At 42.2% G+C, this 24,886-nt stretch overlaps 1 protein-coding gene across 6 annotated transcripts in view; it reads right to left on the bottom strand.

The window, feature by feature from the left end:
• The window catches only part of NR5A2 (nuclear receptor subfamily 5 group A member 2), a 137,848-nt gene that overhangs the window by 50,176 nt on the left and 62,786 nt on the right, over positions 1–24,886 (bottom strand). For all 6 annotated transcript variants that reach the window (XM_082701959.1, XM_082701961.1, XM_082701960.1 and 3 more), the window contains 2 exons: positions 12,131–12,250; positions 2,167–2,314 (listed from right to left, as the gene is read on the bottom strand). In XM_082701959.1, the coding sequence (XP_082558085.1) occupies positions 2,167–2,314; positions 12,131–12,250 (268 nt within the window). The remainder of the gene's footprint in view (positions 1–2,166; positions 2,315–12,130; positions 12,251–24,886) is intronic.

Here is a 24,886-nt window from a genome sequence, read left to right as displayed (position 1 = left end):
GGAAATACTTTCCATCTGCAAACTGGAAACTACCAGAATGTTACTGCCAGTTACCATCTTCTTGCTTCTTTAAAAATAAACCCTTGAAAAATAAATAAGTAAATAAATAAATAAACTTGATCAAAACTCTATTTGCCTCTGATATGAAAGCTAAGCTTTCTTTTTTTCCCTTAAACAACAAACAAGGCAGTTTAAGGGACAGTGAGTTAGACATTCAGTGGTCCCCAAATTCCAGACACAATCAACACACTCAAATAGGAGTGTGTGTGGCGGAGGTTCTGGGACATAGATGGCCCAATAGTCCAGGAGGATAATTTGTGAGGTTCAAGGACTGAAAGCACTTCAGCACCACCGCCCCTAGCCCCTACTTCCTTAGTGTTGGCAGAAAGCACAGTAATTTTGAAAAAAGATGAAGGTAAGATAAAAGTGAGGACAAGAAAACACGGCCCATCATTAATGTCTACATCTTCAAATGAAATGCAGTTATTCAACTAATTTAAAATACCACCGAAGTGGGGCACCTGGGTGGCTCAACGGGTTAAGCGACTCAGCTCAGGTCATGATCCTGGAGTCCTGGGATCAAGTCGCCCCGATCAGGCTCTCTGCTTGGCAGGGAGTCTGCTTCTCCTCTGACCCTTCCCCTTCTCATGCGTGCTCTCTCTCTCAAATAAACTTTAAAAATCTTTAAATAAAATAAAAATACTACTGAAGTGAGATGACTCTCTTTAAATATTTTATCACTAAGATGCTCTAAGATTCCTTACACAAATATTGCCACTTTTTCCATTTAATTACTGATCAAATGTGCCAGTTGAAAAGACTAAGATCGTGCCATGCACCAGAACGGCCTGTGAGATTAGAGCAAGCACGCCTGTGCTATCTTCCTCTTGATTTTCTAAAAACTGTTCATGGGTAAAAGATGTCGACTTACTTGAATGGAACTTTCCTACTTAGAACGGTTAATGCAGAAACCACACGGCATCCAGTCCTGGCATTGTAAACCTTTGAACACTACATCTATGAAATTCTGTTGTCTTTTTAAATTTTCAGTAACATTTCTTTTTGCTATATTTATCACATTTTCCAAAATATGAAAACGTTCTTTTTATTTTAAATGTTGACTACATGTGAAAAATTAACTCTGGTTCTATTACTTCAAACTATCCCTTTATTAGCAACAGTTGTGCAGTGCTGTCAAGAGGAATTTTAAAGAGAAAGTACCAAATTTGGAGAGTAGACACATCTGTTTTACTTTGCAGTTTGTTTTATTGTTTTATTTCTTAGGCTATGAATTCACAACTATCTTATAACTGAAGACTAAAGAAAAAACATATGTTGGTAAATCTGATTTCTGCATTTTTTTCATTCAGGGGAAGTTGCCTCCCTCAGCTGTCTGCCAATAACTAATAAATGGACTTGGCAAAACGTTTATTTAAGTTGGCTTTATTAAGCCAACAAAATACAGAAATCAAGTATGGGACAGGCAGAAAAATCTGTTCCTTTGAAGTCAATAAAAATCCATCTCCTTAATCCTTTTTTTATTCCAAGCAGTGGTGATTTTTCTCAACTGACTCACTGAGAACCTTGATTTAGCCAATCTGTCTTGTTTAGTTATCTTTCTTCCCCAAAGCTTTCCTAAAGAAGCATCCTTTCCCCTTGACAACCATCATCTTTTATACTTGCATAGTGATGCATCTAGTTATAAACATTCTCTGGTTAATCCTGATCGAGATTTAAGAAAGAGGTTTTTAATTACGACCCATATTTTACAATAAAAATAGTAGTCCGCAAGCTCTAACGAAAGGCACATAGAAACGATCAACAGAAGGTGCCTACACTTTGATCCTGTATGTCTTTCCTAAGCGATCTCCATTCAGCCTTCTGACACTGCCTTCTACGGCTGCTGCCTACTCATTATGTCCGCTTTGGGAGAAACTTCAGGACTCCAGCCTAAGAACTGCCTTTTCCATGCCCCAACCCATCTACTCGCAGGGGATGAGTCATGCAGAGACATACACGTAATATACTCACATTTGACAATTCCATCATTTGAAAAGGAGGGCAGTATCTTGGTAGAAAAAAGCATGTACTGACTTCAACACACGCAGAGTCCGGCACCATCGAATCACATCTGGTTGTACAGAGTATGAGAAAAGGATGCCTTACCTAAACTAAAGAGCACCAAGAATTTCAGACACACAAACTCTCGTTGATCAAACTGCAGAGAGCGTAGCTTGGCCACTAAGTCCTGTGCGTGACTCATGAGATTGTTGAGGGTGGCCCCGGCCTGGGATGCGATTATGGAATAGTCCACCTGTAACACAGAACTGTGTGTCAGAATCAGAAACACAAGAACAAACAAAAATCAATCGAGACAAATATTTTACTGAAACTTTTAGGAATCGTGGGTAAAATCAGGTGGCATTACAGATTTGTAACAGTGGGGACATTCCCCCAAAAAACAGTTTGAGACATACTAGGACTCTGAGATGGATCCTAATTTTTCTGATATATCTAATCATTTTGATAAACTTTGTAGGGAACAGATCTTGGCTACCTAAAATGTCTACCTTCATCTTTTTTCTATTGTAAAATTACATTTTCATGTAAGGTTAACATTTTTAACTGGGTCTCAAGTATGTTTAAAGGAAACTATACTACCTCTAAAAAGTGAATCCAGAATAGCTTTCTAAGAGCACAAGATGAATTCACCGGTGCATGAGAAAGTGAAGGCACAAAGAGGTAGGTTCCCATTTTTATTTTATTAAAAGACTATGTTTGGAAGCAGTCATTATCCAAGAATGCAGGCTTGTGAAGGAGGAAAGAATCGCATTCTGGTTCTTCTTCAGGTTACTTCCTAAAAAGCAACAACCACTATTTTCATTCATATGATTATTAATATATTTCTCTCTAAAGATACCAATCATCTTAAGAGGAATTATTTCTGAATATGGAAAACATAAAAAAAAGCTTATTTTCTTCTCCATTAAAAAATTTTAAAAGGTGCTGCAATGCACCAATCTTAGATTATTCATGGGGACATAAAAAGTTCAGCTTATAATGATAAGTTAAGATGTTGGGATGGCTGTCAATGACGGTACTGGCTTTGCGGCTGCAATTACAGCATAATGGGAAAACCCAGTTGGTATCTGATGCTCCCATCCTTTTTGTACTGGAGAGCTCTCAGGCAACCAGATACTCTTTTAGGTGCATTTAATATTTGCAGCAGCAGCAAATTTGTCTGGGAGGCAAGTCCTCATCTGCCACTCACCCGGAGCAGACTGTATTAAATTTTTATATTTATTGACATTTCATTACCATAATTGACTGCACTTGCTTCTCTACGAGAAGGCACAGGGCTGCCTCCTAAGCAGGAGAACTAGTCCCCGGAGTAGAATTTGCAATTAAAAACAAGGCAGAATGGATTTTTTTTTATTGTGTAAATATGATGAGTTGAATTTTCAGCTTTAACTAGAGAATACTGGATGTACAGAAACCTTTTTTTAAGAGTGAGAAAAATTAAGAGTCAGTGGAAAGACGACCCCCAAAGGTGTCAATCAGTTTATATAAAGTCAACTATGCATGAAAAAGGCGCAGTTAATGTGTGTTCTAGGTCTGCTGTATCAAGCACAGCACTGTCCTTCCTGCTTTTTGTCCATGTGCTGGCATCTGTCCACTAAATTTAAACATCAAGTGTTTCTAAGAACTCCTTTGGTTTCTGTTTCAGAGTGTGTGAAAGGGTCAGGACCCAGGCAGCCCGAAACCTGAGCCAGACGCAGAGAGGACAAGCAGCTGGGACATTGGAATATGTGATGACGGTCAGTGTGGCCCCCAAAGGGATGTCTGAATTACCATTTTGCCAGTTCTGTGACATCTTTCTGGTCCGGGAAATTCTTCTTTTTTCTGATTTTTTTTTTTAAAGATTTTATTTATTTATTTGACATAGATCACAAGCAGGCAGAGAGAGAGGAGAAAGGAGGCTCCCTGCTGAGCAGAGAGCCCGACACAGGGCTCGATCCCAGAACCCTGGGAACATGACCGGAGCCAAAGGCAGCGGCTTAACCCACTGAGCCACCCGGGGGCCCCCGGGAAATTCTTCTTAAAGTGGTGCCTGAGCTCTCAATTCTTTAGCAACTATCCACACTCTCCCTATCCCCCAGGTCGTAAAAGAAATCCTCCAGAGACAAATAGGATCAGTGCGTGAATGACAGCAGGAAGGCCCTGTGGGGTCACAAAGTGGAAGAAAACTGGGACAGGACAGGAGATCTGGGCCAACATGGCCACTTACAGATGAAGCATCTTGGGCAAGTCCGATGGAGTCCCCATCCCTTGGTGCCCTCATCTTTACATAAAGCAGTTAAGCTAGAGGATAGTAAAGGTGCCTCCCATTTCTGTGATTATCAGGAAATGAGCGTACTTGGAATAATACTACCAATTTAAGCCGAGAATCGGTGGTTGAATGCACTGCAGCTGCAGCATAGAATGTACACAGCACATTTGATCAAGATCTCGAGTGAAGCCTTCAACCAGGAAAATGCACTAGAATAAACTGCAAATATGCTGGTATTAATATTTTGTAGCATGAAGGTAACGGAGTTTTTTAAGTGCATAGTTCTAACAAGTCTGCAAGAAGTTCAAATGCTAGAACATCATGCTTGAAAATGTAGTACATTATTCACCAGAACCTCGTTTTTTAAAAAAGACTGGTTCATTAAAATTTGGTATGTGTGCAGTTCTAACAGGTGTGTAATACTAAGTTCAAGTCCCAGAACTTTATACTTGAAAATACAGTGCACTATACCGGAAACGAACTGCAATTGTTTCATAAGATTCCATTCAGCTAGAGACCTTTAGTGAGATGAACTTCGGGGAATCAATTGGCATACCAACAACTTTATAGCTATACATTTATTTACATGCTAATTTGAAAGCTCAAACATGCTTATTAAATGGGAGCTCCGATAACATTTCCTTCAAGGATAATTTATCAAATTGCAGGGCTCCGAAGGAGGATGGGTGATTTATTCCTGCAACAGCACACCGATCTGCAACTTCCTTACATTTTATTACAAACATAATTATATTTTCCTTGTTGAATGCAGAGTTTGTGCTCATTTCAGGAGCAGCTGGCCTTGTCTTTTATGTACTTAGTAAAATTAATTTATTGCTCTCTTACATGTAATCTTTGTGCCATTAAATTCAAGGCAGATATTGAAGAAATACTATAAGCTGCTGTCCCCTTTGGATAAGTTTCACTCATCATGAAGGAAGAAACCATTTTAGCTAAATTGCTTTTAGTTCTAATAACTGAAATTTTTGATGACTTGTACATTGTAAGATGCCTGTCATTTTAATATGATACACAATAATAGAAGATAATGAATAAGTTGCCAGTAGACCTTTCCCTTAGGATGATGTTACAGTGGCTGTTAATTAGCTACAATATGCAAATACTAAAAGCAATTCCACTTCAAAGTACTCCATTGTTATTTTATATGTGTATGTAAGTATATATATACACAGATAGGTTTTATGTACATGTATTTTTAAATTACTGGATAGAAACAAATTCTTCTCTTAATGTTAAAGATATAGAATTCATTTTATAATCCAGATGTTATACTATTAACACTAATTATTAATGTAAGTTACTAAAATTATTAATAATATTACCAATAATCATTACTCTCTTTTTGCTTAACAAGATTTAACATATGCTTATATAGGTGGCTGATTAAAAAGACAAAATGAATGCATGATAGCTGACCTTAGGTTTAAGTAAGAAATTTGGTGTGAATCACCAAATCCTCATTTCAATACTAGGTAGTGGTCCCCTGGGCTGTTCTTTGCTGTGGGATTCTTTTTTATTATTATTATTACTATTATTGTTTTAAGGATTTTATTTATTCATTTGAGAAACATATAGAGACAGAGACTGAGGAAGAGAGAGACAGAGAGAGCACAAGCAGGGGCGTGGTAGACGGAGAGGGGAGAGCAGCAGAGGGAGAGGGAGAAGCAGCCTCCTCACTGAGCAGGGAGCTGGACATGGGGCTTGATCCCAGGACGCCATGATCATGACCTGAACTGAAGGCAGACACTGAACCTTCACCCAGGTGCCCTGCAGTCGAATTCTTTCAATTGCTCTAATTCTCAGTGAACTACAAAGGCACTCAATTCTGCAGACATTTATTTAGTGAACATAATGTGCTAGGTAACTTGTTAGCCATGGGACTTTGAAAAAGTTGTGCTATTTTATCCAACTTTTTCCTTTCCCTCTTCAAGCTCCAAGCACCAGTTCCCTGGAGATCCCCTCCATTTAAAACCAGTCTAGTCTTTTTTTTCCTTGTCTATTGTAACAAATTTACCATGAGCTGCATTCAGGAGGAAAATGCCAGAATATTGGAACAAGGAGCAGGTGGGGCCTTGCATTCCTTAGCCTGTCTAGCAGAGATGCTATAAAGCACTGTGTAGACGCCATATGCATGCTCAGGCGAACACAGAATTGCTGCCTGGGTCGCTTGTGTGTGAGGACTACAGTCCTGGTGGTACAGATTGAGATGTATTGAGTATTACTATTTATTAGTCTTAAAATACTCATCATAAACATTTTCACTTGTTCTAGAAGAACTCATCATGGAGCAGCTGAGAAAATTCTGTAAGCAAAGCAGGAAATGGTTTTTTGAATTTTACTTATCTGAGAGAGAGAGAGACCATGCACAAGCAGGGGAGCAGCAGGCAGAGGCAGAGGGAGAAGCAGGCTCCCCAGCGAGGAGCCCCATGCTGTGGGGCTCGATCCCAGGGCCCCTGGATCATGACCTGAACTGAAGGCAGGCACCAAACTGACTGAGCCACCCAGGCGCCCCAAACCTGGAACTTTCTACCGAGTAATTTGGGAATACCGTATTTCTTCTAGTTGAGGCTGAAAAAGGTGATGGATTTTAGCTAGTTAAAGTTTAGTTAGTTTAGTTCAAGTTTTATCCAGAAATTCCTTGTCACTGCTCCTCTAACCCTGGGAGGATTTGCAGGTGTCTGTCTCAACCTGTGAAGGAGTTTGGTCAACTACAGTCACTTGAGAAATAAGGCACTTCCTTCTAGAAGTGGAATCTGGACAGCTTCACACGCCCATCTGACTCCCTGTGCACTTCCTCCTCTGAACCTTCCTCCCATCTTATCTGAACCCATGTCGCGCGGCTTACCTGTGAAAGGGCACAGTGCAAAGCCCTCTGCGAGGCTTAGTCATCAGTGTCATTAGACGATAAATTACAACTCTTATCCCCAGCGAGGGCGGGACGCTGTCTAATTCCACCCCCCGCCCCCCATTTTTGATTTTCCTTCAATTATCAGGTCTTCGTGAATGTTTTTAAATTAAGTGAATCAAGCTGTTTTTCTCCTGTAGGTGAGTGTTAAGCTGTCCATAGGGTTATTTTACACACTTCGTTGGAAGAATGCTGTTTAATTTTTTTTCAACATGATATCAACATCATGACTTGAGGCATCTAGCACTGTTTCAAAGTTCACATTTCTGCACAAATCTGTGGTAGTAGGTCAATGTGTTTTGGTGGCAGAGGAATTGTTTCCTTTAGAAAATTAAGAAAATGCCGCATTTAGGAAGAAAACGCAACAAAAGCAGTTGATTTAGAGTGGTAACATTGACCCTTTTTCTTCTTTCTAGCATTTTCTTAATGCTGAAATAATTTTATAACGGTACATAATAATCACATTAAAATGCTTCTGATGATCTAAATTTATTTTTACAATGTGATCAATGTGATAACAATGCCACACCAAGAAATTTATAAGTAAAACAAAGCCATTTATATATTTAGGCTCATAAAGAAGAAATGAGTGTCTTGCTTGGAAGTTTCACAGAAGCTGTCATGCACAGAAATTATACACGAAGACTTTGTAGCATCTGTGAGATACACAGAAAAGCAGTATGGTATGTTGGTTAAGAACACAAACTCTTGGGGCGTGGGGGGTTGGGTGAGCCTGGGGGTGGGTATTATGAGGGCACGTATTGCCTGGAGCACTGGTATGGTATGGTGTATGAACAATGAATTCTGGAATTCTGGAACTCTGAAAAGTAAAAAAAAAAAAAAAAAAAAAAAGGAACAAACTCTGGGGCGCCTGGGTGGCTCAGCTGACTGATCGTCAACTTCTGATTTCTGCTCAGATCATAATCTCAGGGACGGGAGATCGAGCCCTGTGTCAGGTTCTATGCTCAGCAGGGAGTCTGCTGGTCCCTCTACCTCCGCTCCTCCCCTCACTCTTTCTCTGTCTCCTAAATAAATAAATAAAATCTTAAAAGAAAAAAAAAAGGGGGGGGGGGGAAGAAACACAAACTTTGGCACCAGACTGCCTAGATCAGAACATTCTACTGCTTTTATTAGTTGTATTTTGACTTTGCATCAACTACTTCACCTCTCTCTGTCTCAGTTACTCATCTGTAAAATGGGGATGCTCTTAATAATAAGGAGTACTTTCTTCATAGGGCTGTTGACCTCCTATCAGCCTCCTGTTCACACCGTTTTGATACCCTGAAATTTTCATGTCCGTACTTTACAGAACTATTTCTTGTAATTCCTACTGCAATTTTCTGACACAGATTCCCCTACAATCCCCCCTGGATAAGTGAAGAAACTGAAACTTGAATGGTAAGGGGAGTTCCCCAAGATGGTATAGCTAGTAAATTTTGGAACAGGAACTCAAACACCAGTCAGTTCAATTCTCAACTAAACTAATGTGTGTTAACACACACACACACACACACACACTCAACATTTTCATACCAGACAGCAAATAGCCATGTACTAGTAATGAAAATATACTCTGCCAGGAGCTTGACTGTTATTAGATCATATACTAAAAAAGGGTTAAGTTCCCTCTTTTTGTTTTCTTCAACTACCTCCATATATTTTCCTTTTAAAATCATGCTAAAAAAAAAAAAAAAAGTGTTCACCCTGGGGATGCCTGGGTGGCTCAGTCTGTTGGGCGTCCAACTCCTAGTTTCAGCTCAGGTCATGATCTTGGGGTCCTGAGATCAAGTCTCATGCTGGGCTCCACGCTCAGCGTGGTCTGCTTGTCCCTCTCCCTCTGCTCCTCTTCCTGCTCGTTTGCTCTTTTATTTATTCAAATAAATAAAATTTTAAAAGAAAAATCATTTCCCCTCCCCTCAGAATATTGCTCTACTCTTATGCTTCCTGTAGTCTTTCCTTTCATCATTATTGTAACAATCGTCCTAAAATTAGCATACACCAAATGATCTATTATTATTTTAACAAAAACATCTAGGTTTTCCCACATTTCCCGTCAGGGAGGTATTTACTGTTCTAAGGAAATTATACATCACATTTTCACCTATCTCTGCATCTCAGGGTGGGAAGCAGTACATGCCCACTGCCGTAGAAAGCAACTTCTTAATGCCAGACCAGTACTGGGGTCTCAGCCCCATGACCGGAAATGGGAAGGTGTAAGAAAGTAGAGATGAGATGGTGGGGAAGCGTGCTCTGGGTGTTGAGTCCAAGTTAACTTGTTTTAATTCAGCTCGTAGGTGACGATAGGGCAATTCTACTCTGGACCATCAGCTGATACTTTTCAGGCACCTAACATATTCAGCACTAAACAGGCGCTATATAGATGTAAAAATCTGTCTATGACTCCACATTAAAATATCTTCCTCATTCTGTTGCAAAGGTCACACGCTTTCCAAGGGTCTTCCTTCACAGCACTTCTTTTGCTTTAAGAAATTGCAGGTTGGGGCACCTGGGTGACTATCGGGGTCGGGGGAGGTTAAGCTTTCAACTCTTGACAGAGGCTCAGGTCTTGATCTCAGGGTCAGAAGACCTAGCCTGCTTACGATTCCCTCCCTCCTGCCCCTCCCCCCCAAGAAAGAACTAAAGAAACTGCCAGAGCGTCTCTCTACTTCCTAACTGAATGCTACCCAATCCATGAACCACTTAATAAAGCCAATCAAATCCTTAAGAAAAATATATAAGAAATTGCAGGAAGCCCAGAGATAGATTCAAAATGTTTAGCCTATTCCACAATAGAAAATACAAGGTTTGTTCCATAATTTTCACAAATTAAGAGTATTTGGTTATAATGAATCATTACAAAGGTCTGCATTGATTGGATGCAAAGGGGTAGGGGAGGGCTTTGACAGAAAGGTGACTCACTTCACGAGGGCAGAGGAGGGAGCTAGAAGACTCTGGGTGGCAGGAAAGGTGAGAGGGGAAGAACTAGCTCTTCGCTAGGGAGTTTGGTATTCGGTTGTGAGGGCAAAACATGAAGCAGCAGTAATTGATACTTAAGATGATAAATACCATCTATTTCTGACTGTTCTTGGTTTTGAAAATCAGAGACAAGAAATGCACTTTCCCTACTTTTTAAATGGTAATTACCTTTACCCAGGGGCAGCACTTAAGGCAAAATGAAATGTGAAATAAGGAGTATTTCTAAAGAGCAAGAATGAAAGTGCTTTGAGAAAGAACAGTACAAACCCATTTGATTTCTGAAACTCAGAAGGAAATGAAATCAAATTAATTTGTGGGCTGAGGTTCCTTCTAATGCAGTTCCTCGTCGGGTAGGGAGGGGAGGGGGAAACGGGGAAGGGGGTGGAGAGAGAGCTGGAGGCCTACCCAGGGAGGAAAACTCTAGAAATGGGTACATGTCCTCCAAAACCCTGGGTCCCCGGACAAAAATGTTCAACGCAAATTTAAAAGCCCAGAAAGTCAAGCCCATGAGACTTTATTTGCTCGCCTGGAAGGCTTTTCTCACGAGATGTACAGAAAGCGGGGACCAGATAGTGATGGAGATGGTTGAATTGATCCAATTTGCAAAAACTCTGACATAGTGCTTGCCTTTAATTTGATTGGGAAAAAGTGATTTATGAATAATACAGCAAATGGCGTGGAGACAGCCTTTCATTTTCAAATAGGCACTGCTGTGGTTTCACAGCACATAAACATTTATGGCTGCATGTAAAAGATCACGGGGCCTGGGCAACGGAGTCCGGAAGCGCTGCGGAACGCTGCAGCGAGGTCTGAATAGGAATGACCCAATGGACTTAGGGAATCAAGGGGTTCCATGCATTTATTTTAATAACACATCAGTTACTGAAGGAAGGCTAAGGACTGGGAGGGACATGCCAAAATCCTATAAAGTTGGACTTAGGTCCATTAAGTACTTTCCGTTCCCCAGATATCAGTGAAGCCAACAACAATCTCTCCTCCTTTGAGTCTTTGCTAAACATCACCTTCTCATTAAAGACCAAACCCAACCGCTCGTACTGAACACGGCAATCCTTGGGTCGGGCTACCACGTACCCCCTGGATACGTGTGCATTCTCCTTTGCGTAGCACGTCCTCTTCTTTCTTCTTTTATTCGACAAGCACTTTGACCTCTAATACATCATACGTTTCTCATATACATAAATGTTACATGAAGATTCATTATGGTCAGCTTCTCCCTGCTACAATGTCAAGCGTCATGAGGACAGGGTCTCTAATGCATGCCACTGCCCTCCACTAGTGGCTGGCACGCTGTCGGATGTCCAATAAATATCTGTGGACCCACCGAGTATCTATTCAGAAAGGAGTAGGGATGAACAGCAATTTTTTTTCATCTTCCTTTGGAATGACGGTAGCTCCGAAAAACTGGAACTCCTGGCCCTTTTCCCTCACATGCCTTTATGCCAATATTTATGTACGATGTCTAAATCAGTCTCTTCCACCACTATGATGCCAAAACAGTAAGGATTCCGCAAGGTATAAGCTTTTTTTTTAGTAACTGACAAAACAAGTGTGTAGATGAACGCAGAAATCCGAGGAAAGATGGCTGGGTACTCATCATTAATTCTGATTTAACAGTTGTTTTGAGCCTTCAAAGCACAACTTCCAATCCCAGCAGAGTGAAAGCAGCAGAATGTCTGTGATTATGTTTGCTTTTACAAGTTTAACCGTAATCATCAATGTAGGAACAGAGTGCACCAAGTCAGCTTTTCTAAATTATTTGCAGCCAATCTTTTCCTTTCAAAGCACCAGAGTGCTTCTGACCTAGTTAAATTCCTGCCATTCTGAACATGCTTAATAAAAAGACATTTTTGGGGGGGGTGGGGGGTCTCTATACTCACTTGTTGCCCAGTAACCAGGAAGATGGATCCTTCCTTTCCGTGTACCACTTGTCGGTAAATGTGGTCGAGAATTAAGAGCTCACTCCAGCAATTCTGAAGCAGCTTCATTTGGTCATCAACCTGTAAAACAGAAAAAAAAAAAAATTGACACTGTTAGTCTCTACATTTTTTATTTTCATTTAATTTTCTACATAAGAGAACTCACTATAAGCTTGAGGTCTCCCTCCACCAATGGCCACCATGGTGCAAATGCTCGAATTTACATCGCTGCTCCTAAAAATCATTATTTTCATCTGGACAAATACTTTTCCACCTATGAATACTTAAGAGTAGTATTTATAATCAATGAGCTGCTAGGAAAAGGCCCTCCATTAGATCGTTCTGTCTAATGCTCACAGAGCTATTAGAGTGTGCTCGTGGGAGGTCCAGGTGCCTCACACTGTCCTCAGCAGACCCCATTAGAATGACCCCAAATAGCCTGTGTTTACGTATCTAGTTTACTACATTGACACAAAGCTAAAATAGTACACTGATAGTAGCAAGCTGCCAAACTGAGAAGATTTCTTTAAAAGACAATTAGCATGGGGCGCCTGGGTGGCTCAGTGGGTTGAACCTCTGCCTTCGGCTCAGGTCATGATCTCAGGGTCCTGGAATAGAGCCCTGCATCGGGCTCTCTGCTCAGCGGGGAGCCTGCTCTTCCCCCCTCCTCTACCTGCCTCTCTGCCTACTTGTGATCTGTCAAACAAATTTTAAAAAAAAGGACAATTAGCATGTCAGCACAAAGGACTTTGGAAGATAGAGACACACTGCCATTATCTGGGATCCGGATTAACTGGAAGTCCAAACTGTGCCCGAGTTTGAACAGAACAATGACCAATCATGGTCTTGAGACTCATTTACATTTGCTTTATGATCTGGACGATTTTCCTAGAAACTCTCTGAACTTCGGCTTCTGTGACTGGATAATGAACCAAGAATATTGCCTCCCTCATAGGACTGCCATGTGGATTAAAATGAAAGATGCTGAATCCCAGTGGGCATTTTATTCTTCTTTCATCTCGTCCTCCAGGAGACGGCATTCTTCAGTGACAAAACCATCCTTATTTCACGTACAGTTCACAGACCCACCTACGGTCTGCAGTCAAATGCTCTACCACTGAGCTATACCCCCTCTCCCACCTACGGTCTGAATGCGAAGACCATACTGATCCACTGCAATGGCTACCTGTAACAGCAGGATCTTCCTTTTGTAATATCTACCAGCCAAAGATCCAATTTTTCCGAATGTGGTGGCCATATTTAGACTATACACTATGTATTTATAAAAGTAACACCTGACATCGATTATGTTCCATAGTAGTTTTGGAGAGGTTTTGTGTATTGCTTTGGATTTAGCTGATAGAATATGCCTTTGAAGCTACCCAAACTGGTATCATTATATTCAATTTAGAGATGAGAAAATAGGGCTCAGAGAGGTCAAGTGATATTCCTAAAAGATTTTCTTTCTCTCTGTCAAGCTCTAGGCTGTCTCCAAATTACATCAGAAGGTGCTAGAATCTTCTAACTGAAGATAATTTGACTTACTTTTAACAAATTCATTTTTAAGTAGCCATTCAAAGGAACTGCAGATAGCTGGCTGATTCTTAGGAAGTTTCCACTCACACATTCATTAGTACTGATGTGAGCTTGTGATGAACTTGATTGGCATGAGTCTAGGATACAGTGAACACAGTCAAGGGCGCACTGAACCCAAGGTACAGAGACGGACTGAAGACTCAGTTCTATACTTTCCAGCGTTGAAAGTTTAGTCAAACTACTTAATTCTCTAAGACTTACTTTCCCACCTAAAAATATAGGAGATTCTTTTTGTGAGGATGAAATAAGACACAAATGAAGAAATGACAGACAGAGAGCTCACACCTGATGGACCTCACTGATTCTGTGGAGGAGAAAAGCAGCAGCACTGCAACGACACAAAACTACAATCAGGCTCTGGTCAGGGAGACCTATCCCCAAGCATCTCCACCACAAGTATGTGGAACCCCTTAGTCTGTTCTGACCAAAAGAATTTCATTCCTGGGTGCCTGGGTGGCTCGGCGGGGTAAGGGGCCGACTCTTGGTTTTTGCTCAGGTTGTCATCTCATGTGTTGTGGGATCAAACCCTGAGTCAGGCTCTGCGCTCGGTGGGAGTCTGCTCGAAGATTCTCTCCCTCTCCTCCCTCACCCCCGCTCCTACTCTCTGTCTCTGTAAAATAAATGAAGGGCCCCTGGGTGGCTCTGATGAAGTCTCTGCCTTCGGCTCAGGTCATGATCCCAGGGTCCTGGGATAGAGCCCCGCATCGGGCTCTCTGCTCAGCAGGGAGTCTGCTTCTCCTCCTCCCTCTGCTTCTACCCCATGCTCCTGCTCTCTACGTCTCTCAAGTAAGTAAATAAATAAAATCTTCCTTTAAAATAAGAAAATAAATGAATAAATCTTAAAAAAAAAAAAAAAGAACTTCCTTCATCCTAGTGAATAGGTATTTTTAAGAGCTGATTATTTGGCAGGTTATGAGTACCAGACCTGGGATATAATGGTGAGCAAGACAAACGCAGTGCCCACCTTGTGAAATGAGTCTCAGGGTGGATAATATCCACCCAAACATGACGCCGTGATTTAGTGACAGGAGGAGGTCACATTCTTCTCTACCGGAGAATCTCCACAGTGTTGTGTGCTATGACAAGTCAGCTTCTGGGCGGCAGTTGATGCAGACCCCTCCCTAACTGTTCTTCACAAACTATTGTCACAAGGATCTGTGGCCAAATGTCCCAGAACTATACATGTTGTAGCATCCAGGGGACATTCCAGGAACTGTCTCTCCAGATGCTTCTGGGGATTTCAAAACATACTATGCTCTCCTGGGTTTTGTTATACTCTCATTTCAACAAAATCATACTCAGCATCTTATTTCAAATTTATCAGTCTATGATGACAATCTGGTTCCATCCACGGTATGTTTTATGGTTTTGGGGACTGTGTGGTGTGTGTATGTGAGAGACAGCGAGCGAGCTATGAAGCTTTAGTTATTTATCACTCTTTTCAGGGGAACCTAAAATACTCCCCCCTGAGATTGTCTCCCCAGAAGCAACTGTTACACATGTTAATGTTGCACATAATTTCAAAATGGGTGGGGGAACAGAGATCCCTCAAAGTGTATATATTGCTCCCATTTTTGAAAGAGCCAAGGGATTATCTGCTGGCCACACAGAAAGAGAGAAAAGGGAGTGAAGATGAAAAGAAGCAGAAGTTTGGGAACTTTCTCTTTTTAAGGGCTTTTTCTTCTTCGTCTACAGATGATGGTCCCTTACTTTCATACGTAACAGGACAGAAATACTAGAGTCAAGAGTTCTCTAGCATCAAACCGTGTTCCAACTGTAAAACAACCTGACTTCTCCAGGCTTTCTTTTCTTTTGGGATATTGAAGACACACTTCCAGGTGTCTCATGTTCAGAAAAAGAATGAGGTGTATCGTTTTCAGATCTTATGCCTAACTCTGTGTGTGTGTGTGTGTGTGTGTGTGTATGTGAGAGAGAGAGAGAGAGAGAGAGAGAGAGAGTGCACGCCAGCCAATGGCCAAGGAAGAAATGAAAGTTTTGCTCTGATGCATCCTCTGTAAGTTTCTTACTAAGGGGCTGGATATTTTTTCATCCCCACTTCCGGCCACTGCTGCCTACCTCCAGAGGCAGTAAGAAATCAGGCTTTTGAAATCTGGGATTTCCTGGTTCCTCTGCTGTTTCAGAAATTACAAGAACAGGTGAACATGTCTATTTCCCATAATCAGCACTTCACTTTTGCTTTTCTTTTTTGTACTGTTCAAGTCAGCATGTCTTCCTTTGTGTCTAACATAGGATCTTCGCTCTGCCTGTTTTCCCCAAGTACCGTAACTGCTTGTTCATCTGTCCGCCCTCCTTGAGGATAGGGGCAAAACCTGCGGCTGGAGCTCCCACGGTGCCCCCCACAGCACCCAGCCAAAAAAAAAAAAAAAAAGATGCATTTTATAAATGCTTGTTTAGAGAAAAAACAAATGACTGAATTAGCTTCTGCAAGGTTTCTGCTTGGCACCTACGTATCTTTGGTACCTAGCCCACAAGATAAGCTTGCTTGCTTGTCCTTCCGTGTTTGTGGAATAAACAACCAACTTTACCCCACAATAAACACCCGGAGAATCTGCCTCAGACCCTTCCTGGCAGGTCTGGACCCACGGCTGCCCCTTCGTAAGGACTTCTTGACTGATTGTAATTTTAACACTCCTCCTGAGCCATTGATTTCCTTGTTTTAACACTCTCTGAGGGGGCTTCCCATGCCAACATTCCATTTCATTATTTTCCATAATTGATTATGTAGTATTTCATGTTATCTGGAAATTGGTGAGTATGCAGCTTCACGATGCTTCGGGTGACAGAGTTTGTATGCAGCTCTGTGAATAAAAGCACGGGGTAAATTTGATGACCAACATGATTCTTATCTCTAGATAAGAAAACCTGCCAATTTTGAAGGTATTTTTCCTTTGGAAAACAGTTATAGGTGAATTGGGGGGTGGGGAAGAGGGGAAAAATAATCCACTGCTTCTGAGTCAATTCTCCAGGTACCAATACTGTCAATAAACAACTTAGGGTGGCATCTGGGGAGCCCAGAAGGGGGACTGAATGAGTGTAATAACTCCCATTATATATCAAAACCTCTGGCTAGTTAGCCTACCACCTCATATAATCCTGTTATCAGCTGCAATAAAAGGAAGGACTTATCTCAGAAACCGAGTTACTCATCACAGAAACTATTTACGCGGACTTACCGATGAGTGTGTAAAGCAGTACAAGACACACATTGTTCATGAACCACACTTCCCACACCCCAGAATGTTCATCATTAGAGACACATGCTTTCTCATAAGAACAGTGAATTCGGGCACATGATGAGAGTAAGAAAAATGGGTAGAACCTCCTCGAGCCTGCCCTTAACTGATCAGAGCCTTTTTGGTGTCCCTTCCCCTTTAGCTTTGAAGAGTCTGGCAACCACGCCGTGATTTCACTTTCCCTCTGGCAGGCGGATGTGACAGTTGACATCACGGATCATTGTGGTTACACTTTAAGATAGTTATTTTAAGGAACACATTCTGCTGACATGGACTGGTAACTTACAAGTGGACAGGAGCCCATTTCTTCCTTCTGATCCTTCAGTCTGGGTGTTCTAGGCCTCCTTAGAAACTTGGTGGAGGGAGAAAGGAAGTGACTAGGACTCAGTCCCTCCCTTGGAGGAACTCACAGTCCAGGGAGAGGAGACAGAAGTCTGCCACTGTAATTCCCCGTGCAGCAGAAGCTGGAGACCACTCTAGCCGGCTTCACCTCCCGGGGGGCCATAGAAGCTTCTGAGAAGACGGTACTTAAATGCAGAACTCAACCTTGTAGGATCACTCACGGAACTCAGTAGCTCCTATGAGAACTCTTGGGACCAAGTATTTAAAACTGATGTGAGGATTCTTCACAATCATGACAAATAAAGTCCACCTTTTCTTCCCCCCCCCCCTTTCTAGCAAAAAGAAAAAAAAAAAAAACAACAACAACCCATGAAATGGACGTCCATTTTTTTGAGGCTTCCTTTTGGGACCAAGGTGGCATTTATAAAGAGGTCTTCAGAAGCAGGGAGAGAAAAATCAAAATCAAGACAAATCAAAATCAACTTTACACATCTGAGTGAGAACCTGCTCTGGGCAAGGCGACGACTCTAATCCTGTACTGTTTTTGTAAAGAACGCTGCTGATCCCTGCGGCCGCTGTCATAAAGTGCTACAAAGTCCAAGAAAAAAAATGATTTCACATTAACAACGATTAAACAAGCACTAAAAACAATACTGTACAAGAGAAATAACAGCCAGTAAAACTCCCCTGTCAATTGTGGCAATGGCCCAGAGATTTATGACCAGGGGTTCTTCCCTGGTCGGAGGTACTGAAGGCCAGGGAACTGAACTCGTCTGGACCTGCTCTATGTTTCTCTAGACGGGCAACAAAGGATTGTTTTCTCCCCCTGCAACCTAACTCCTCAGGTGACGGACGCTGGAGGCAGAGGGCATTCACTGTAGGCTATCTGCCCCTTGTTTCCAAATGTATATGTATGTATGACTGTGTATATGGTGTCTGCTGATCCTTCAGCCTGGGGAGGCCTGGGGTGGCCACAGAAAGAGTAATTAAATTGAGGTCAATCAATGGCTGCCATACAGCTGATATCCTTAATCTCCAGGAACCGGGGTCACCTACGTCCTGCTCCACTTCCACATTACTGGTGGTGAGCGAAAGACTGGAGTGTGGTTATGAACTGAGTGAGATCGCTGTCAGCACAGGGAGAGGACAGAAAATACAGAAAATACAGAAAATTCAACACTGAATCCAGAGTCACTCAGCAGGGCAGCCAGAGGCCCCAAACCGAGGAACCTCAAAGGCAACCACTGTGTAACCCAGGATCCAGAACCAGCCACTCACAGTCATGATGAGTCGCCAGGAACAGGCTCAACAAATCTGCTAGTTAAGAAGTCGGAGAACGGTGTGGTTTGGATTAGAGGTCTTCTACCAAAAATGTTTTATTTTCTTGGGATACCTGGGTAGCTCCATTGGTTAAGCATCTGCATTTGCCTCAGGTCATGATCCCACGTCCTGGGATCGAGTCCCATGCTGGACTCTCTGCTCAGCAAGGAGTCTGCTTCTTCGTTTCACTCATTCCCTCACACTCTCTTGGTCTCAAATAAATAAAATCTTTAAAAGGGGGGGAGGGATAGATTGAAAGAGAGCATGAGCCACGGGAAGGCAGAAGAGGAGGGACCAACAGACTCCCTACTGAGCAGGGAGAAACCTGGATACGGGGCTCCATCCCAGGACTATGGGAGCATGACCTGAGCTGAAGGCAGATACTTAACTGAGCCACCCTTGGAGCCCACATGTAGTAATATTTTATACAAAGGTGTTCTAGTGGGTGCCTGGGTGACTCAGTGGGTTAGGCCACTGTCATGATCTTGGGGTCCTGGGATCGAGTCCTGCATCGGGCTCTCTGCTCAGCGGGGAGCCTGCTTCCCTCTCTCTCTCTCTCTGCCTGCCTCTCTGTCTACTGTGATCTCTCTCTCTGTCAAATAAATAAATAAAATCTTTAAAAAAAAAAAAAAGGTGTGCTAGTATCAATGTGAGTCTTTTTTCATTTATATAAATGTGAGGTGATTACATATGCAGGAGACATCACTGAGGTTTGGAGGGAATACTGCACACTGCAGGTACATGTTAAATGTCACTTGGATTATGTATCAAAGACAACACATTGGAATTTGGCCCATTTCTTCTGCATGAAATAGTAGCTACAGTCCCAGAATTTGTCAAACCAAAGGACAAAGTTTCCCGGCTTTTATCCCTCCTGCTTTTTAAATGTTATTTATTTCTTTGAGAGTCAGGGAGAGCGCGAGCATGAGCAGGGGAAAGGGCAAAGGGGGAGGGGGAGGGAGGGGGAGGGAATTCCAAGCAGACTCCCCACTGGCCATGGAACCCCACTTGGGACTCAATTCCGTGACCCAAAGATCAGGACCTGAGCTGAAAACAAGAGTCGGAGGTTCAACCAACTGAGCCACCCAGGGGCCCCTTTTACCCCTCCTCTTATCCATACTTCAAAAAGCTTCTTGTTGAACTATCAATCCCTTCTAAGCTGGTAAGTTCATCATACTGGGGGGTCGAACAGGAATGTGCACACAGCAATGTGAGGAGTCTTCCCTGTTTAAGATTTCATATGCGTCCACGTAGAATTGATGTGGTCTGATGAAGGTGGACACAAAATGGTAATGACTATTTTTCCTTTTGGTTTACAGAATATAATCACACTCCATTGCTTTGAAGTCAAAGCATGTACATATCTAAAGAGAGATGGGGAAAAGGGAGTTTCTGCCGGTCACAGAAACGGTACCTCTGTCCATACTTCCCCTAAGAGTTGCTTGGATATGACAAGTCAGCACGATGGGCTGATGCTTCCACCTGGCCGTGGACTTTTGCGAAGTGAAGGAGACAGAACTAGAATAGCTATGAACGTCATGGCCAACCCAGCCCCAGGTTGTGTGTGACCAGTATTACAAAGGATGGTCTGGAGGAGGGCAGGGTTAAGAGAGGAGTCACTTTTCTTGTCGGATTATGGACCTGTCCCCCTCAACAATAAATCAAACAACATATGGTCAGGTGTTACTGAGACCTGACTGAACATGAGCCCTTATCCTCGAGAAACTTACAGATGAACTGAGCAAATAAGATGTATCCATGCCAAGTACTGAGTATATAAGGTAGCATATAAAGTGTTAACTCTGTGGAACCAGTAATTTGAAAATGAAGATCTCTATATAGAAATACTTATCTAGAGGCACCTGGGTGGCTCAGTGAGTTAAAGCCTCTGCCTTCAGTTCAGGTCATGATCCCAGGGTCCTGGGATAGAGCCCCACATCTGGCTCTCTGCCCAGCAGGGAGCCTGCTTCCGCCTCTCTCTCTGCCTCTCTGCCTACTTGAGGTCTCTGTCAAATAAATAAATAAAATCTTAAAGAAAGAAAGAAATAAATACTTATCTCTCTATATATTTATATATATAAATATTGTGTGTATACATTAGATATAGAGCTAAGTTATACATTATATTTAATAAATATATTTATAATTTGCTATATAGAACTCTAATATATTTAATAAAAATGATATTATATTTATTATAACTGAGTTATTTTATAGGCATAAGTATAAAATGCCATATCCTAAAATATTTGAAGCAGTTTATATGCACACACATACATGTGTACATATGAGATACAAGGAAAAAAAAGGTAGAATACCAAGCTGAAGCCAAGACTAGGCTCAGTCCCTAAAATCAGTTTCATAAGGATTGGTTCAGTTACCGGAAATGGGCCACACTCTGGTTCCTTGAGGTGGAGCACCATTATTAACACGACTGCTAGTATGCATGCGATAAAATCAGTTACTTGCAAAATACCCTATCTTTGTACTGGACTCCTGAGAGAAATTTCTCTGTGAGTTTTCCAAGGAGAATTCTAGAACATGCAGTAAGTGAGGCTCCGGCCATATCCTCCAGTACACACAATATTTACCTCCACAGAGGGTGTTCCTTTTAAAGCTCCATTTGAAGTTCCTTTTAAATGGCAATGTTAGGAGGCCACAAGATAATGTGGTCCTGGAGCTCAAATTTCTGATGGTCTGTTTTCCAAAGATAAACTGCAATAATCCAGAAAGGGAGAAAATGTACATGTTTTAGGTCCTTTCACTAACAGCAGAGTTCAGGACCATTAGACACTGTAAAGGAAATGTATGGGGCTGTGCAGCTCAGAAACGTGGGTTCCTATCTTGGCGCTCCAGCCATGTAACTTTGGGCAAAGAATTCAAACTCCTTAAACCTCAGCTGCTCTCACAGCTGTTCTTCTTGTTAAATGGTACAAATATAAGTGAGCCCACCTCAGGGGCACCTAGATGGTTCAGTGGGTTGAGCCTCCGCCTTTGGTTCAGGTCCTGATCTCAGGGTCCTGGGATTGAGTCCCGCTTGGAGCTCTCTGCTCAGCAGGGAGCCTGATTCCCCCTCTCTGCCTACTTGTGACCTCTCCTTCTGTCAAATAAATAAATAAAATATTTAAAAGAAAAAAAAAAAGGTGTGCCCAGCTCAGTGACTGGCACATAGCAGACATCCAGATAAGGGTAGTTCAGCCTGATTCTTAATACAAAAAAGTAGGAGGCTTGGGTGGCTCAGTTGGTTGGGCAACTGCCCTCAGCTCAGGTCCTAATCCTGGAGTCCCACAGGCTCCCTGCTCAGCAGGGGATCTGCTTCTCCCTCTGACCACCCTGCTCATGTTCTCTCTCTCTCTCTCTCAAATAAATAAAATAAATAAATAAATAAATAAATCTAATAAATAAATAAAATCTTTAAGAAAACACAAAAAGGGCAAAATACAGGAGATTCAAACTGAAGTACAAAGGAACAAATTTCAGGTGATGGAAAGGCTGATGAAGGAGCAAAGAAAAAGATTTTAAAGCAGATTAATGTGAAATGTTTTCCAGTGCTTTCTCTTGCTGGGTATTGTTTCATTTATGACCATTACCTGTTTCCTGTTCTCTAGCTTAGAAATCTCCTCTGTATAATTAAGGCAATGTTCCTCCCATGTCCGACCCGGCAGATGTATTTCAAGCAATGAAGACAAAGCCCTTGAAGGATGAATATATTTTCTGCTAGTTTGGCTGGAATGTCCAGAAACCACTTGTGAATATGATTAGCATTTTCAGAATATTCGCGTTCTTCATTTTCCAGACATTGCCTTAAAGGCAACAATACCAGCAGCCACAGGACTCCAGGTGGGCAGTGGGCCCGTTACCTGGACATCAGTGACTAGAACAAAAATTAAGGATCGTTTTGGTTGCCTTGCAACTTGGGAACTGGGCACAGAGTGGAAGTCCTTGGAATACCAGCGTGGAGAAGAAAGGGAAATGAGGATATGCTAATGAACATGTTCCATGACCCTTAAGGTCTTAATGTGACTTCTTCTGCTTGTAGACTGCATTTCGAAGCCAGAAAAGGAGTTGTCAGAGGCTAAAATGTCCTTGGGTCCTTTTTGGCTGGCTGTTTCCATCAGGCAGTTGGCCAAAGAAAGGAGGAAAGAACCCAAGTGGCCTAAATCTCACTCACCAAAAATACAACTGAAATTAGGGCAGAGGCCAAGGAGAGGTCCCTAAGGTCCATCCAGTGATGGGAATTCACTGGGCACAAAGGCTCCTGGGAGAATTCCTCTGCCCAGCTCCCCAGAGACATATGGACAAGGTACTCTCTTCATACAATTCACATTCTCCCTTCAGGTCACAGAGCTAAGTGTGAAGCCAATCCATGCCTTCAGAGATACCCAGAAATGGATTCACAGGAAATGGTAACAATTGAGGAAAGAGCTCCCAGAGTCAAAGGGTCAGTCCCAAGGGTGGGATGGTTATTTCTAGGTAGCCCAAATAATTTCTGCTTTGTGAGAAATCCCTCAATAGGGTATACTGGGAAATATTCATTCCAGTGCTCCAAACTCGGCATGTTAACAACGCTCATAGTTCTTATCTAATTTCCTGTCTGGGGCACAGTGAATGGCATCCGCTCGCACTGTCAGAATTGAGGGTACCCCCATACTGGTACTTCCTGCATCACAACCTGGTCTTGGGAGGACAGTAGGTGTTTAGTTAATAGTTGCTTGATCAGGGCTGAAAGGACCTAGCAACCACTTGTAGTTCAACTACCTTGTTTTATATAAGAGGAAACCCAGGCCGGGAGTGAGGGTGCTGTGATTTATATAAGGGTTCCTTGGGTGCCAGAAATAGAGTGGGAACCAGGTATCCTGAATCCTAGCCCAGTGCACTACGACTAGGTTTTCTTCTATGGGAATAAAAAAAACCTTATTTTTTTCCTTTGGATTCTTTTTTTAAATATAGCACTGTCTCAAGTTTCTTTCTTGCAAGGAGAGAAATTAATGGTGATTTAGTTCCTTTATTTCAAAAGTAAAGAAGTTTGTGATTTGAAAAATAAAGGCTTCCAAAAACACAAAAGACACAGATAACAAATGACAGAACCTTGGAATTTTTTCAGACAAAATCTAGACAGATTTGGGGGCAAGACTATGAAGGTGACTTGGATGGGAGATGAACTAAGACCGGGCATTTACTTAATTCCAAAGAGGTCTGTTTTCTGCCCCAACTTAAAGAAGAACGAGGTTCCTCTGGGTAAACTAGAATCAAGATGGAGAAGGAACCGAGAGAAACAAGATTACATGCTCTTCATTATTTTTGAAAATCCACAAATTATTTTATGGTATGATAGATTAGATTTTTCTCTCGAAGTCTTTAGGCAAATATTAACTTAATTTGATCCTGAGGCCTTTTCCTAGTGGCCCACAAATAACTTTATCAGGATGTGTCCATTTGGTCACAATAGAATGAGTGGCGATCTGCCAGCCATCTGTGGAAACTACCTTCCCCCAGCTGTGCCTGCTGGAACCACATTTGGGACCACCTCTCCTCAAAAACCTTTGGCCCTATACCTCTGCACAGTGGTACACCTGGCTTCTCAGTGCCGGTGTGCGTCACTGAAAAGGCTGGGTGGCCCCTTTTTGGCCTAGCTCCAGTCCCAGGAGACCCAAAGGTCATCACATAGCTCCTGGTTGCCTGTGCCCTTTTCTACAACTGCCTGAAGCTTGGCAGCGTGGAGTACAGGACTTCTGAGTCTCCCTGAAGAGCACATACCTAAAAACAAGGAACATTACTATCATGGAAACACTACTCGCCAATACTGTACAGCACAAATTTTGACCAATTTTTTGGTTCTCCAGATCAGGCCATTTAAAAGGGGTAAACATCTGGGGCACCTGGATGTGGCTCATTTGGTTGAGTACCTGACTCTTGGTTTTAACTCAGGTCATGGTCTCATGGATCGTGGGATCGATCCTCACATGGGGTTCAGGACACTCAATGGGCAGTCTGCTTGGGGAGTGTCTCTCTCTCTGCCCCTCCCCAAACTATCTCACACCTGTGTGGGTCCCCTCTCTCTCTCAAATAAATGGATAAATCTTCAAAAAATAAACAAAAGGGGTAAATGTCCTACACAAGCTGCCAAGGAAATTATTCTGGAATCAAAATCATGTAACCTAGATTTTTAGCAGTAACACATCTAGCTCTATTGCATTGGTGTATG

This window comes from Mustela nivalis, assembly GCF_964662115.1.
Source record: "Mustela nivalis genome assembly, chromosome: 16".
NCBI classification, from domain to species: domain Eukaryota; kingdom Metazoa; phylum Chordata; class Mammalia; order Carnivora; family Mustelidae; genus Mustela; species Mustela nivalis.
The sequence above is the reverse complement of the archived record's forward strand: the minus strand, read 5'-3'. Positions and strand labels throughout refer to the sequence as shown.